The 15,258-nt window shown below is 41.4% G+C and overlaps 1 protein-coding gene across 4 annotated transcripts in view; it reads right to left on the bottom strand.

The window, feature by feature from the left end:
- The window catches only part of CPED1 (cadherin like and PC-esterase domain containing 1), a 111,191-nt gene that overhangs the window by 74,380 nt on the left and 21,553 nt on the right, over positions 1–15,258 (bottom strand). For all 4 annotated transcript variants that reach the window (XM_044423116.1, XM_044423117.1, XM_044423119.1 and 1 more), the window contains 2 exons: positions 8,353–8,459; positions 6,886–6,961 (listed from right to left, as the gene is read on the bottom strand). In XM_044423116.1, coding sequence (XP_044279051.1) covers positions 6,886–6,961; positions 8,353–8,459 — 183 coding nt within the window. The remainder of the gene's footprint in view (positions 1–6,885; positions 6,962–8,352; positions 8,460–15,258) is intronic.

Genomic DNA, 15,258 nt, shown 5'->3' with positions numbered 1-15,258 from the left:
GCCAGTTTGGTAGCAATGGAGAAGAAATACATCTAACACTTTCTCACTAGGGCATCTTTTTCTGGTCAAAATCACACACCCCAGGCTGCCTATAGGGGTATCACCAATACACAATTAGATGATAGGTGAAGCCCCATTCTTCAGCCTCATCCCTGTGTTTTGCTATGGTAAAAATGGCAAACCATCAACCAATCATGTCATCTATCATGTCATCTTTCTCCAGGAACATTCACCATAGTAAACATGTGAATTATTTAGCCATGTTTCTAGGATTTATCTCTGCAAGTAAAATCCTTTTTTCCGTGATTCAATTCTCCATCAACCATATTCGGGTTTAACCCCCATCCCAAAAAAAGTCATTCACCACATAGCTGGCACAGAGGGTTGGCATGCAAATATATTTTCGTATTTGAGACAGCTGTACAATTTTTATAGTAGAGTATTGAAGCATGATTCAGCACCCAAATCCTGAGCAAATGTTAACCACATTATGAGTCATATCAGGGAAATTAAATTGTGTCTTTTTACATTAGTTACTTAATCCATGACCCTGTTCCAAAACCTTGGAACAATCAAGCTATATCCTTTAAGTTCTGTGATGCTCTTGAAGAATATTTTAATGATTGCATTAGAGGAAGAAAATTCTAAGTTTCCATGTTGATTTATTCTTTCTTCTCATCAACAGAAAAAAGAGTTTTGTAAGCAGACATTTCAATCAACTGCTTATGTCTGCAAACAGTTATCTCTCACATGCAAATAACACCAATGTTGCATTCTTTTAGACACCAGCAAAAATGTTTTCTTTCATTGGAACATTTTAAAAGTTTTTTTAATGCCTTTTTAAAAATCTCTCTCACTTTTGCATTAATGTTGAACAGGGCAATCCAGTCTCCTTTCCTCTCTGTCCAAACTCTGCTGCTTAGCTGATATAAAAATCTGTCCCTTTACAGTGTGAGTTTCAATATTACAGGAAGTATTATCATATGGACATTGGTTATATGTTTGAAAGAGGTTCATAGATCAATAAATAAATGAATAAATAAAAATAAAAAGTTTAGTGCTGTATTTTGTTTGAAAAATACAGAACAAGGCAGCCTAACAATGAGAGATCTTTAAATTTATTTATTTTGCAGAGTTTATCAGCTCAGATTTTCTAAAAAGCTTATACATATGAATCAAATTATCTACTGAATAAACTGACTGTTCTGAAGTACAGTTTGATAATTTTCCATGGTTTTCAAAGTGGTTAGGACAGAAAACCAGAAAAACCTTCAGTGCAGAATGTAACCTTCAATCATTCAGACACAAGGATAGGACATGAGCCTAGAAAAATAAAAAGCACTATTTCTCAAATAATCTTATTTTTTAGACCTCAGAAATGAACACTGCAAAATGGAGATCCCATAAAGCACTACTTCTCTCCTAGAAAATGCATGACTTCATGCATAAACAACTCCTCATGCAAAGGCTCTGTAGTCCCTTGACATATTTTCTAGGAAGTAAAATAAGCGAAACCTTTTCTGAGTAAACATAGTTTAGAACCAGGTGATAAGGGCTATTTGAAAGGTCATGAATTTTCTTCATATTTGTGTAGTAGAATACAAATTTCATCACTGCTTCTGCTGAAGACTGGCAGACACAATAATCTATCGCAGTAGCACGCTATAGCAAATTGGGCAAATTTGATGTGGTCATAAAGTAAAGAAAATGTAGCTTGGTGTAAATGATGTGTAGACAATGAGCTACTAGAGCTAACAATCTCACCTATATATAACCCTGAACTCCTTCACTCAGCATGGATCTTGAAATAGCAAAACAGGCAACTATCCACACCCAAGAGGAAAATTTCAGCAGGCTTGGGAACCCCAGGGTCTGCAAAAATGGAGTTGCAGTGGAGGGATTCAGGTCTGCTGAATATAGTACTGACTTGGCTTCAGTGGTTCATTAGTAGGCCGGGACTGTTCCTGACTTTCATGCAGGAATATGTTTAGGAGGGTGTGCAGGGCAGCACAAAGAGGGCTCAGCTGAATGAGGTTTCCTCTGTTCAGCTGCTAATACTCTGCTGCACTGTTGCTAAGGTGGTCTGTTGGCAGGGAGACTCGCTGTGGAACCACTTCAGGTTTTACACCATACTTTTAAGGAAAGACCCATGGTTCCAAAATAACTTTGTGGATAGGGTTCAGCACCCTGGAGAGCTCCTTTAAAGTGCAAACTGAAATCCAGAGAAGAAATGCAGCCCTGTTGACACAGGATCCACTCATCTACACTGCCAGCAGATCTCCACAGCAACAGATCCGTGGATTATTAGCACTGAGTGCCAGCTGGACCAAGCAGCTGCGTACCTGTTACAGTATACTCTCCATCTGCTACCTGGCAGCAGAAGATGCATGGTGTGTGTACATGCGCAGGAGAAGTTTCTTCCCCTACCTTCAGTTTAATGATGATTATCATCATTATAGGAGAATTTCTTTAATCCATGGTGAGGAAGAAAAATATTAGTAATATCTGTTCAGTTTCAAAACAAACTATTGCTAGGTCATACCCTGTCTTTCAAAAGAGCTTCCTAAGTACCTTCTGACAAACGATCAAAGGGCAGGTTTTATAAAAATTCAAATAACACGTGTGTGTGTGTGTGTGTGTGTGTGTAGGGACATTTAATTTTATATGTAAACTGTCATGAGATTTTATAAGAGCCAGATGTTATATTAGAAATTTAAAATATGTAAATAATAAAATAAATAGCTGGCTAACCAGGAGCCGAACAGGCCTTAACAGAAAAGTAAACCTTTTCTTCCTTGCAGTGACCCTGAAGCTGGGAGAGAGAAATCCCCCACAGTTGCTGATGGAGGTATCCTTCTAACAGTTTGGCAGTAATTGGTTTCTGAGGACACTTTTCAAGTTTTAGCAATCATAACTTCACAACTGTGTCAGTAACATTTACACAACACAGGGCAGTTTCCATACATTTTCCTCTTAGGAGAAGGGTGCTTCTTGGAATGGATTTTTGGGTTCCAGCCCACTGTGCAGGGAAATCCAAGAAGGGGACAGAACCCTGTGGATTGTTAAGACAGCTGCTGGACAGTCAGCCCACTGAAGGAATGCAGCTGAATACCAAAAAGAAGATAGTGCTTGTCAACCATCTGCTGCTATGAAACTATAACTGGAAAGGGGAGGAAACTCTGTGACTCATGTCAGACAGCGCAACCTATTCCAAGGATCCCCTCGCAAATCACGCATCTGCGAATAGCTCTAAGAAGGTGTGGCTGGACAGGTTTCCTCCAAAGGGGCCCCAGTTTCCGCAACGTTGACATCTGCTGTCTTCTTGAGTTCATAATTCAGCTACTGAAGAAGAGCCCACAAGGATGAAGACAAATCGTCAGTGGCAGCTGTCCAAGCCCTAGAGGCTCTGCTGCATGATGCAACGAGGATGCAGACCACAGAGCCAGATTTCTGTGGGTAGGAATATGGGAGTGAACAGTGGCTAGCAGCCAACTAAACGGCAGGCTTACCACATGCCCTCATCAGGCCAGAGCATGGATAAGAAGGGAGGGACTCGGGGGGGGGGGGGGTGGAGAGTGAGAGGGAGGGAGAAGGATTGAAAAAGGGAGAGAGGCTGCTTGTGGCAAAATTGTTGTTTCAAAAGCACTTTTAGAAAAGCAGGAGGCTGGCCATACAAAGGCAATGTTGAAAGCACTGCAGCCAAAGTTGGAACAAGTTTATGTTTGTCTTAGAAGAGGCTCACTAAGGACAGATGATCTGACAGCATTCCCACTTTTTGATCCAAGAGAATCTGCTGAAGCCACGATCCAGTCAAAAGGGGATGTTTTGAAGTCCTCTGCAATGTGGAAATGAAACATCTGCTTAAAAGCATTCCACAAAGCTCGAGGGACTTAAAAGGTGCTGGGTTTGGCTGGATCTTATACAAAATCTGTTAAGGTGCCTAATAGGAGAAAATAGCCTTCATTTTGCCAATCTGTCTCTCTCCCCCATCTTTTATCCTCCCTTTGTGATTGTCCTGATTAAGTGCATCTACCACTTCATAGGGAGGAAAGGTGTTGAACTGAGCTCTCCTACCCTGGTGTCCTCTAGATGCGTTGGCCATTGGCTCTGCTAACTGGGTATGCTGGGAGCCTCAGTTCAACACATCTGCAGGCACCAGCTTGGGGAAAGTGGGTAGGTCTAACCTCACACTGCTCATGCACAACAGAAATCTAAGGGGATTTTAAGAGTTTTGAAGAGTACACAGGCCAGAACTCCCTAATTCCAAAGTCATGACACTTACATAGGAAAGGAAATTAATGGCAGGAAATAAACAAAACGAAGTGAAATTAGTACAGCAGACAATGTGAAGGATATCCTGATGAAGAGCCAAGAGAAAGTGGAACAATAGAAAAGTGCTTTATTCATATTTCATAATCAGTCGTCCTGAATTAACATTCAGGATTTATTGTTGAGATGTGCTAAGGCCCCTTTAAAAATAATATGTTTTCTTAATGAGTCCAGGTTTGTATGAGAGCTCTGGAACCTCTAGATTGTAACAACAACTCCTTGACGTACTTCTGTCCGCATGAGGTGGCTTGAAGCCAGAAGATTCATAACTCTTTCTGATATACATGGTAGGGGTTAGGATAGGATAGTTTCACTGTTTGAATAATTCATTTTCCACCACTGAACTATCCAAGCCTGCCAACTCTGTCTCAGGTTTATACAGGATAAGCTTTCCATTTTTAAAATTCTGACAGAGAATATGTATCTTTAAGGCAGGGCTGCAGAACCCATGGGCCAAGTATGGCCCTCTGGGGCACCTAATCTGGCCTTCCAGAATTGGCCACTGATCTGTTTTGAAGTATTGTTTTCCATCCTCAAAGGCTGAAATGCCTCTTCTAAGGCTTAGTAACTGGCATTAAGAGCTTTAAATTAAACTGTACTGGTAGGCTTGTTATTTTGGTTCTCTCTTTTGCACTTAGCCTTATTAACCACAGGAATGTGGTCTCCAAGAGCTTCTCTGAATTTGACCCTCAGGCAGAAAAGTTCCAGTGCTCCTGTTCAAGGAGGTATGTGACAGGCAGAAAGTTCAGGACATGCAAGCTTGACAGCACCAATGCAATAACAGAGAAAACGGTTCTCAAAAGCCAATAGCTGGAAGAACACTGTATCTCAATGGGAGGTACTTCTGGTTACTTAAGGCACAATCCAATGGGGTTGTCTGCATACCTAGGATTATGGGTATCCAATGCAGGGTAGGAGTAGCAGGGAAGTGATCTTCACCTCCCTGCTTTTCCAACCCTGCAAGTCAGCTAGGACAGCTAGCTCTGTTTTGGCTAACTGAGGCACTTTGGGTGGGGAGGCAAGGAGGCTGGAGTGTCATCAGGATACCTCCCGACCCCCTCAGAACATCCCCTTTACCGCTTCTCCGAGGTTGCTCTAAAGACCTCAGAAAAACAGCCAGCATGGTTCTTTCCACACTGGCACTCTCAGGAGACAGGCATGCCAGTTCAGATCCCCTAGCCCTGAGCTCTTTTCCAGTTTCAGAGCTGGGGATCTGAAGAAGCCAATCGTCTTCTAGATAGGGGCCACAGGAACACATTGGTGGTGATAGGATCAAGATACACCACTCAGAACAAAGTAGCTTGTCGTTATTGTTAGTTCCTATGTTTCTGGAAGAATTCCTAGCACTTTGAAGAGGTCCTCAGGACAAATGCTGAGTAAACCAACCCCCAGATTAAGTGCTGCTCTTCATCTCTGGTTCACTAGACCTAAAGAAACTGCAAAATTTTAGAGGAGCACAGAATATTCATCCTTCCCAACTTGAACTGTGTCGAGTTATCCTTAGTGGGCTCTCTCAGTTTCATACCATAATACATAAGGGCAACTAAGCCACCTCAGGCTACATATAAAGTTCAAAGGCAAAATAACATTCTGATATTTTGAGAGTTTAGGGATGAAAATGAAGAAAATATGGACTGGCATATATGCAACTCCTCATAGTATTCACCAAAGTGGTAAACTTATACCTTACTTCAGCCTATCGCTGGTGGCTCATATCAATACTTACATACAAAATCTGGCATATTAGCCTATTTCAGCAAACCTGAGAAAGAGATTTGTGGCACTTTAACACTACTGCATTGATTTGGCACAAACTTTTCTGGATGAAAGCATCATAAATGTTTAGTCTTTAAGTTTCCACAAGATTCTTTGTTGTTATTAACATACAAAATAATTCCTTGCACCTAGAAAACTAACACACCAGGGAGAAAGCTACGTCTGAAATCCCTTTCCCCAGTTTAGTCTTCTAGATGCAAGGCTGGGATTTGTATCTTGCATAGGGGAACATTCTATCATGTGAGCTCCTACTTGCTCCCAGAAGCGCTACAGCCTTCATGAAATGGTTTGCCACCCTTGCAGGCCAAGATGTGCATTGCTTTAAATGTGTTCCTATCAACTATTTCATTTTTTACTTTAAAGTCACTGCAAGATGTTGTTCTTAAAAGCCCTCTCAATCCCTCACACTAGTTTCCTGAGCGAGACTGATGATCCTGCCCCCACTTTAGAATAAGAGTTCAAACCAATGAAGCTGCTAGGCACATTCATAAAGTAACTTGTTTGAGCCCATCAGTGAAGAAGCAGGCCTTAGTATAAGGCTAGGAAATCAAACCTTTGAATGTTAAGATTTACAGTCTCCTTTAACAGAGTACTGTAAATGTTTCTGAGGAATTCTTTGTATAAATGAGGCTGAGCTAAAATTAGGAACTCCCAAGTTATTTCCAAAAGCAATGCAAAATGAAGCAACGTGCACTTATATTCCAACATCTTTACCTTATCAAGAAAGTGATTCAAAGATAGCCAAATGGAGCAATTTATTGGCATCAATCAGAATTTTACCTGGAAACGTTCTCACTAGCTGGCACAGTCCTTCCTTTCTGCAAAGTAAGTGCTGTATTTGAGGGAAGGCATTTGCCTGAAAAGAAGATATATTCAGGTTATCTATGTTTTTCTTTGTAACTTTAGAATCATTTTCATGTGCTACTAAATCAGTCTTCCCCTAACTTTGGTGTAAAACAACCAATCCCATCATTCCCAGCCAACGTGATGATGCAGGCAAGGAGCAGTGGAAGTAAAGATGGCAAGAGGACTTGTGCACTCAGTGATGTCTGGGTTGGGGTTAGCAGTAGGGTTAGATGGGAAACTTCCTCTTGCACAGGATGTGAATAGCTTGAGTCAGACATGGACTCAACCTGCCTGGAAGTTTTTAGTCAGCCTTAACTTTTTTCTCTTTTTAACTATTACCCACTTAGTTAAATGCTGTAATCAGATGTTTAGGCAAACACCGGCTAGTAGGTAATTTTTGCTACTTAGAAGGTAGCAAAAAACCTTGTTGATATTGGCTGGGTTTCTGAAATGAATAGTTCACATTGTGGTGTTCAGTCCAGAAGTGATACCAGTGTTTAGTTTGCTGTTCATGGACACAGCTGTCCACTTAACTAAGAGAGATGTTTACAGTAGACATGAGATATTCCTGCCTCAATTTCTTTGGAGTCCTCTATTTCCCTGCAATGTGTGAGAGCTCAATTCCTATTGCCGGTGAAGTGAACTAAAACATTCAGCGACAGCGAAACGGATCATTATGGTATCACAATAGTAATTTCAGCAATTCAGCCAAGGTTAAGCTATAGTAAGTCCTGTTGGTTTCAGTGAGAGAAATGGGTTTCCATAAGAGAAGAGGACCTGTGTGTGTGAATGGATCTCTGTTATCACTGATCTCATATTGGAGAGAACAGTGTGGTTTTTTTTCTAGGCTTGAAGTAACCTAAGTAGACTTCAAGGGCAAGAGGTTTCATATCCCAAGACCTTCCTTATGAATCTGGGACCTTGCATCTCCATAGACCAACCTATCCTTATTGTGTGTCTTCAGATGATTTAGACTACAGTTCCTATCACTCCCAACTGTTTGCCATGCTCACTGGGACTGACAGGAGTTGAAGTCCAACATATCTGGAGAGCACCAGGTTAGGACAAGATGTCTATTGTCATGTTGCCTGTTCCTATACAGATGATGTTCCAGGTATATACATCAGACAGCTGTATGTTTTTACCCTCAAGTCCTGCTGCCCTAGCTCTTGTCAGTGAAAATTTGGAAGATTACTCCAGTGATGTCTTTCATTCAAAGCATCTGATCTAATATCATCAAATTCCTGTAGATATTGGATGCATAAAAAGCTACTAGAACCTGCATTTGATAGAGTAACAAGCAAACAAACACTGAGATGGAAAGGTCAACGTGTGTGTGTGTTTTTTTAAGGAATTAGTCACAGATAGGCTAATGACAAAGATGACACTTTGGAGATGTACCTTCTGCAATGAAATGGCTGGATGCGATTCCATTATGTTTAAGCAAGTTTCTTGGTCAGCTTTGTTGGAAGACAGGCAAATGAAAAGATCCCAAGAGTTTAATTCATCTATAAAAAAAGAAAGAGAAGCACAATGGGAAAGAACTGGCATGACTTTCCAAGCTGAGAAAACATGGATTCCAGCGCAACAGCATGGGCATCCTTTGAATTTGTTAACATTTAGAATTTGTATGCACTGCTATGGAAAAGAGATAATTAGGAATGCTGCTTTTGCCCAGGGAACATCCTGTGAAAAGGTCTGGCAATTTTGAGGGTGCATGACGATCACTTAAAAAGGCTGGAAGGGGATTTTCAAGTGAAAGATACACAATTGAAAATCTCTAATTACTGCTGTCTCTTTTGTGTACCCTTTCCTTGCTGCCCAAGCCAAAAGGGGGGGAAAGCCTTCCCTTAAGGAAGAGAGAAAGGGTGCAAGATGGCAGAGGCCCATGCACAGCATTTGCAGACAATACTAGGACCCCCGCAGGGCCTCCACTTGTCATGAAGTAACACATCCTGTGCCATGTCATGCTGACTCTCACAGGGCTTGCGGTGTTGATGGAAAAGTCAACTTTATCCTTCTGTTGCCATAGGCAAAAGGTCCTTTGGGATCTCTCCTGCAATGAGGGAAACTTTTGCATACAGTCATTTCCTTTCTCTTCCTTGAGGTAAGGTTTTGGAATGAGACAGAGAGCAAAAAGCACAGAGTTAGGGTGCAATCTTTCCCATTTGTGAACAAACTTTGCTTAAAGGTGGAGGAGCTTATAGCCTTTGGGGTTGCTTCTGTATTTGAGCACCTCTGCTTTGAATAGTCACAGCATTCACAAGGATACTGAAGTCTGAAGTAGGAGTCCTTTCAATATTTTACATGTATGTGCTGTAAAACAAGCTTGTGCAAGTTTGCATGCTGGATGGAGATAAGCAATTATTTATAGGAAATGGAATGGATAAGTTCCGCTCTTCTTCTCTTCCCATAATTGCACAAAGTGAGGTTACTAAAAATGGCAAACCAGTAAGTTTTATTAACATTTTCAACACATGAACTGGAGATTCAGACTAAGTACTTGTAAATGTACACCCCCAGTTTAAAATGGACTAGAAGAATGATAAATTAGTGAAATATGGCATAAAAAAGAGGCTTGTCAGTTCAGGCTTTGCTTGCTGGCTCTAAAGCTGACAGTTAAGAAGCTGAAATGTCCCCATTTCAAAGACACCTCAACCACAAACTCCCCAAACTGTTTCAGATAAGGCATTGCTTGGTGTAACATTCATTCAAGCAAGCAAGGAAGGAAGCATCATATTGCATGAGTCTCAAGGCCTTTAACACTCATTCATAAGGCCTTGAGACTCATGCAATATGATGCTTCCTTCCTTGCTTGCTTCCTTCTTTTCTTTCCTCCTAGTGGGTGGAAAACCATGGTTTGCCATTTTGCCTACTCAGCAAACTATTGTTTGCATTGGCTCTGCAAACCAGGTTGGAATTGGAGCTCAAACCCTCATTTGTGAGTTCCTATGAAATGGCCCAGTATGGTTTGCCTCAAGCCAGGAAAAATGGGTTGAAGTCACTGCACATAAGAAGAGAAGAGAAGCCAAAAGGGAACTGGGAGTTTGTCATTAAATGCCAGTTCATGACTTGGTGTTGTGTTTGAACCACCCACTAGGTTCTCTGAGGCAAGTTGCAGTAATGGGATATTAATACGGGTACAGTGGATGGTTTTTGTTAGGATTACAGCAGGTATTATATGAGAAGGGCTCTGAATTTCCACTATTTAATAGGGCTATTTAATCCTAATTATTAGTTTCATTATAGTGTAATTATTCATTATTCTGTAAATGTTACATGGATTAAATTCTTCTGCACCTCCACCTCTTCTTAAAGAGTTTATCTCCATCCTAGGTTTTTTATGTGGGCGGGGGGGGGGGATGTTTATTTATGAAGTACAGTAGATGAGACTCTAGAATAGACTTACATGATTTTTCCTGTATGTGACCCTGTCGAGGTCATTCTGACCGGCCCTCTGATTCATTAAGAGATATCCAGCTCTGCCCAACTCCTTCCTTTCCTTAATAAGCATTGTTGTGTTGCAGGGAGGGGGGAATATAGCTCTCTAGGTCTTGTTGGACAGTAACTCCCATCTTCCCCCTCTATTAGCTAGGGTTGATGGAATCTGCAGTCCAATGACAACTAGAGGATAGCACATTAAACTTTATTGCTGAAATACAAGGATGCAGGAAAGGTAGTGTTGATTCAACAATACAACACAAAATTTAATCGGGTCCTGATTTTCTTACAGATGATTGTTCAAAACAGCTTTAAAACAGTTTAAATCAGTGTGTTTCCCTGTGTTGCTACCTGCTTATATGTTTATATGCAAGTGGCTTTTTAAAGGTATTTTTAAGGTTTTCATCTTTGTAAGCCACTTAGGGACCTTCAGCTATTGGATGGTATTGGCATGAGAATGAAAAGAAATGGTGTTAAAGACTGAACCCCTTTCCCCTGTTCCCTTTCCTACCTTCCAAGGGACAGTCTCACTACGTCGGTTCATAAGATCTGACTCGTAGGGCACAGTCCTATAGCTTGGCTGGCAAATACTGTCTAGACAGCCACAGAAAAGATGATGTTCCAGTTCTGACCTCAGAAACACATTCTACAATCACAACTGGGATTCTGACCTTGGTGCTCCCTGTCTGGTGCTTAGAGCCAGTGCTGAGGAGTATTATGGGAAGCAGTAAGGGGAGAATCAAGGTTTCCTGGGATATAATGCACCCAGGCAGCACTTCAGCCTCTCCTTGTGAACAGACACCAAGACTTGGATGTCCAAATTCAAGTCTTTTCATGGCAGTAGAAGCATCAAGGCAAACCCCCACCTTGCATCTTCCACTGAATGTCATAATCCTCCCAGTTTGGTGGGTTAGGAAAGCCATGCTGGATGGTGCCCTTAATTTTATTTTCAAGCAGTCCAGTTCTTGTCAGCATATTGGACTAATTGGATAGTAAAGTTACAAATAACTTTTCATTGATACAGAGTTCAGTTTTTCCATCAAGATAGCAGATAGTAGGAAGATAATACATTCTTCTGAATGCAACTCTGAAATGGACTGCTTGAAATGCCTATGATGGACAAAGAATTAGTAGGAGTAGAAGACAAACATTCTTTTATCAGAAGAGCTTTTGGAGTGGGAAATGTGCCACAAGTGGAGGCAGCAAAGCAAAGACCCAGCTTGAAAATAAATATGGGTACTTTGGGGAACATTTGACATAATGAGGAAAACAACAGTGAAAACTATTGTTGTAAAATTGCGCTTGGTGATAGATCACATCATCTTGCATACTATTTCTTGTTTTTCAAAATGAAATCAACAGACAGATTCCATGAAATGTGCATTTGAATCATGTCACAGAGATGTAGGGGTGTTATTTTTTTTGATGTTCCGCTATAGCAGCTTGATGTATAGAATGGGCAGGCCAGGGTCTGGAGGACAGAGGAGGGGAGAAAAGATGACTAGTAAAATCTGATTACCATGGCTAAGAAAAACTATGCTATACTGTTTCTGTTTTGGACAACAAGCTACTGAGGGCATGAAAAGGGACTTTTAAATTATGAATTATTAGTACTTCAGTGCCAGCTGGTAGACTAAGAAATGTCTTCCACAATGTCAAGCAGTCTAATCCATACAACTTATAAGACTGACAGTACACCAGGAATGTGAGATTTCAATTCAGCTGTCAGTGGATGCAAATGCTAATTAGCACCATCTGTTTCTTTAGTGAGTCACATTTAAGACTATTGGTATATTTAAATTTTGAAAGTTTAAAGGTGGAGGGGCAACAAGCTCGATGAGAAGTTAATAGTCTGATTCACACACAAGTAAAACTGGATTTATGCTAGTTTTGTTCGCACTTGAAAGCAGGGGGCAAGAAGGCATCATTTTAAACAAATGCCAAGTACTGGGGAGAAGCTATCTGTGCTAGGAAATGGGAACAGTCAGAAAAATGGTCATGGCTTGGAACCTGTTGCATGTCACACAAAGCCACTCAGTCTTTAGCATGATGAGCTTTCCAGATCAGCTGTGGCATTAATGCAGGGCAGTCCTGCAAAGTAATGTGCCAGTCAGGTGCCCTTCCTGCTACCCACCCCATTTAGTGGCATGTTGGAACTGAACACACAGAGTTAATCCCTGTCCCATGAACTCCCCTTCTGGGATCTGGCGTCACACACTTCCTTGTCTTCTCAGCTCGGAGGGGATATCCTAGGTAGCCCTTCTGATCTACAAGGGCTACAGAAAGGGCTAGCACAGGATAAGTGATCTACACAGCTGTCCATAGGCTTCCTGTGGGGGACATTTCTACACACGGTGTTTGTCTTTCCTCTGGACACACTTTACAATCGCCGTTATATATCCCATAGAAGAATCAGGAATACAGCAAGCCATTATCTGAATGATCCAAAGGGACAGAAAGATAAATATGGACCGATCATGAACTTGATCAGGGTGAATGAAGCCCTAGAGTGAAATTGTGTATTATCGCCATTCATATTTTGGGTCTATAAAATGAAATACTGACAGGATACATCCTGTGGTGTAATTGCTGAGGGTACAGGGCTGTGACTCAGGAGAGCTGGGCCCTAGTCCCCACGTGGCCATGGAGTTCACTGGGTGACTTTGGGCCAGTCACAGACTCTCAGCCCAACCTACCTCACAGGATTATTCATGGTTGCATGGATAAGATTGAGAGGAGGAGGAGGAGGATTATGAAAGCTTCCTTGAGTTCCTTGAAAGGAAAAGTGGTGGGCTATTAATATAAGAATAATAAAGAACCCTACCCCTAATAAAATATTGTCAATAAAGAAAGTAAATAACACTTTGCAACTTTCAAGTTCCAGGAATAGTCGAATGCCTCTCGAGTGCCTAATGAGAGCGGCCACTTTTATTCAAAGACAAATATACACACTAGCTCACAGCAAACCAATCATTGGCACCCAGCTACTTGGTTGTGGTTTTCTGCTTCTGCCCGTAACCTTGCTGCTTTGGCCAAACCCTCAGGACTGTACAGAATGCGCTCATCATATTGGCATTCCCAGTCCCACTTCCTACACACTGCCTCTGCCAGGAACTCATTTCTAAGTTACAACTTATTTTTACAGGATAAGGTTTGATTTCTTTACTTTGGAAGAATCCTCCGAGATCTGGTGAGAATGCTCTTAGTCAGAACGAGGAAGGGCTGCTGCAAGCTGCATTTGCTATGGGATGTCACTCCCATTGTTAAGAATGTTCTGCATCACTGGGTTGTTGCTGTTTTTAGATTGCTTTTCTTCTCTGGCCTTTTTATTGGATCAATTTGCATGACCAATTTGTGGAAGGCACCTCAAGTCACCCTCACCCCAAGTCTGCCTGTTGGCAATGGCCTATGTGACAGTCCCACCATGGTCCCAGATCCCTTTCTCCCTGTCACCCCAGCAAGAACATACGCTGTGTTATACACTGGGTTATTCCAGCTATGTTATTGCTAGCTTATCACGTAATTCCTGGATCAGCTAGCATCTATTTATGCTAGGAAGTGCTGCCGGGTTGCAAGACCTTCCCAGATTCTAAAACTCGCTTGTGAGTGTGCTGATGGTCTATTTTTAGGGGAATGGAGAAGATGCTCTGGTAGCATTGGAAGTACTAACCTAATTCTCTGGGTTGCTACCAGTACATGAACAAAATAAAAGCATGGCTGTATTGACATTGTGCTTCTCAGATAGTGCTACAATTGATCCCTAGCCTTACCTATTAGGGTGCTTTCCTAGGTTGCCTCTCCACTTGATGCACGGATGCTCCAAACGCAGAGCGTCCTGTGCCCCAAATGAAGCATGACATCAACACTCTCCTCTGTGGGCATGCCACAAACTGGACATTTCTCTGAATGGCCCTTTTCAGCCATCCAGATAAAGCACTGGGGAGGGGGAGAAAAGGAAGCTGAGTCCCTGGGAGAAAGCAGTAGACGTCCTTGGCCCAAGCATCCGGGCCTGGGCAAGGCCCCTTTGCTCCCCTTCTGAGGCATATTTGCTATTTCAGGGGAGGCGGGTGGCATGGCCCCTTTCATGCTGGCTGTGAGATAGGAAGAGGTCTGTCCTTCCAGGTCCTAGCTCAGAAATCATGCCGAAGGATTCTATGCCACCTCTCCTCCCCTGACAACTTCAGGAGCACAGGACTGTGCCTTTAATGTTTTTATCCATAAATTCTTCAGTCTACCTCCATTCTTGACATAATTCAAACTAGGTCACAGATATTAATACATTTCCTTTTTGCATTATACTTACTATGTGTCTTAGATTGTTCTTGAAGCGGGAGAGAGAGAAAGAGATTGATTCTCAAATCTAACATAGAGTTGTACTGCATGAAGTTTTTATTGTTGACCCAAAAGCATTGAATTGCAAACATCGACACTAAATATATAATGGACATTATTTTTTTTTAAATGCTTTTGCAGTCTACTCTATGGACTTCTTTTGCTAAAAGACAGAACTAAAGCATGCAATTGAAATGCACAAATTAATGCCTGCAACATATGTTTTGAATTAAGAGATGCTAACATTCCTTGTTCTGTCTGTTGTGCTTGGATCTTCTATTTAGGAGAAAATAAGGAAAGACAAATATTCTTATTTACTTCTTACTGTTTTTTCTGTAGAAGTTTATTATTTATATGCTTCTGTAGTAGATATTAAAGAAAGACTTATAAATAAATAGCACAAGAAGATATTTTGCTGGTATTTAGCATCACTGGGTCCCTAGCCATGTTTATTTGACCTTAACTCTGTTGGATTGTTTACACTGCTGGAACATGAGTTCAATTTGCTTTAAAATTCTCAGACTTTCTTATTTA

Source organism: Varanus komodoensis, unplaced genomic scaffold, assembly GCF_004798865.1.
Source record: "Varanus komodoensis strain SLA01 unplaced genomic scaffold, ASM479886v1 scaffold13_1, whole genome shotgun sequence".
NCBI lineage: Eukaryota > Metazoa > Chordata > Lepidosauria > Squamata > Varanidae > Varanus > Varanus komodoensis.
Note: the sequence above shows the minus strand (reverse complement) of the source record. Positions and strands in the feature narration are given on the sequence as shown.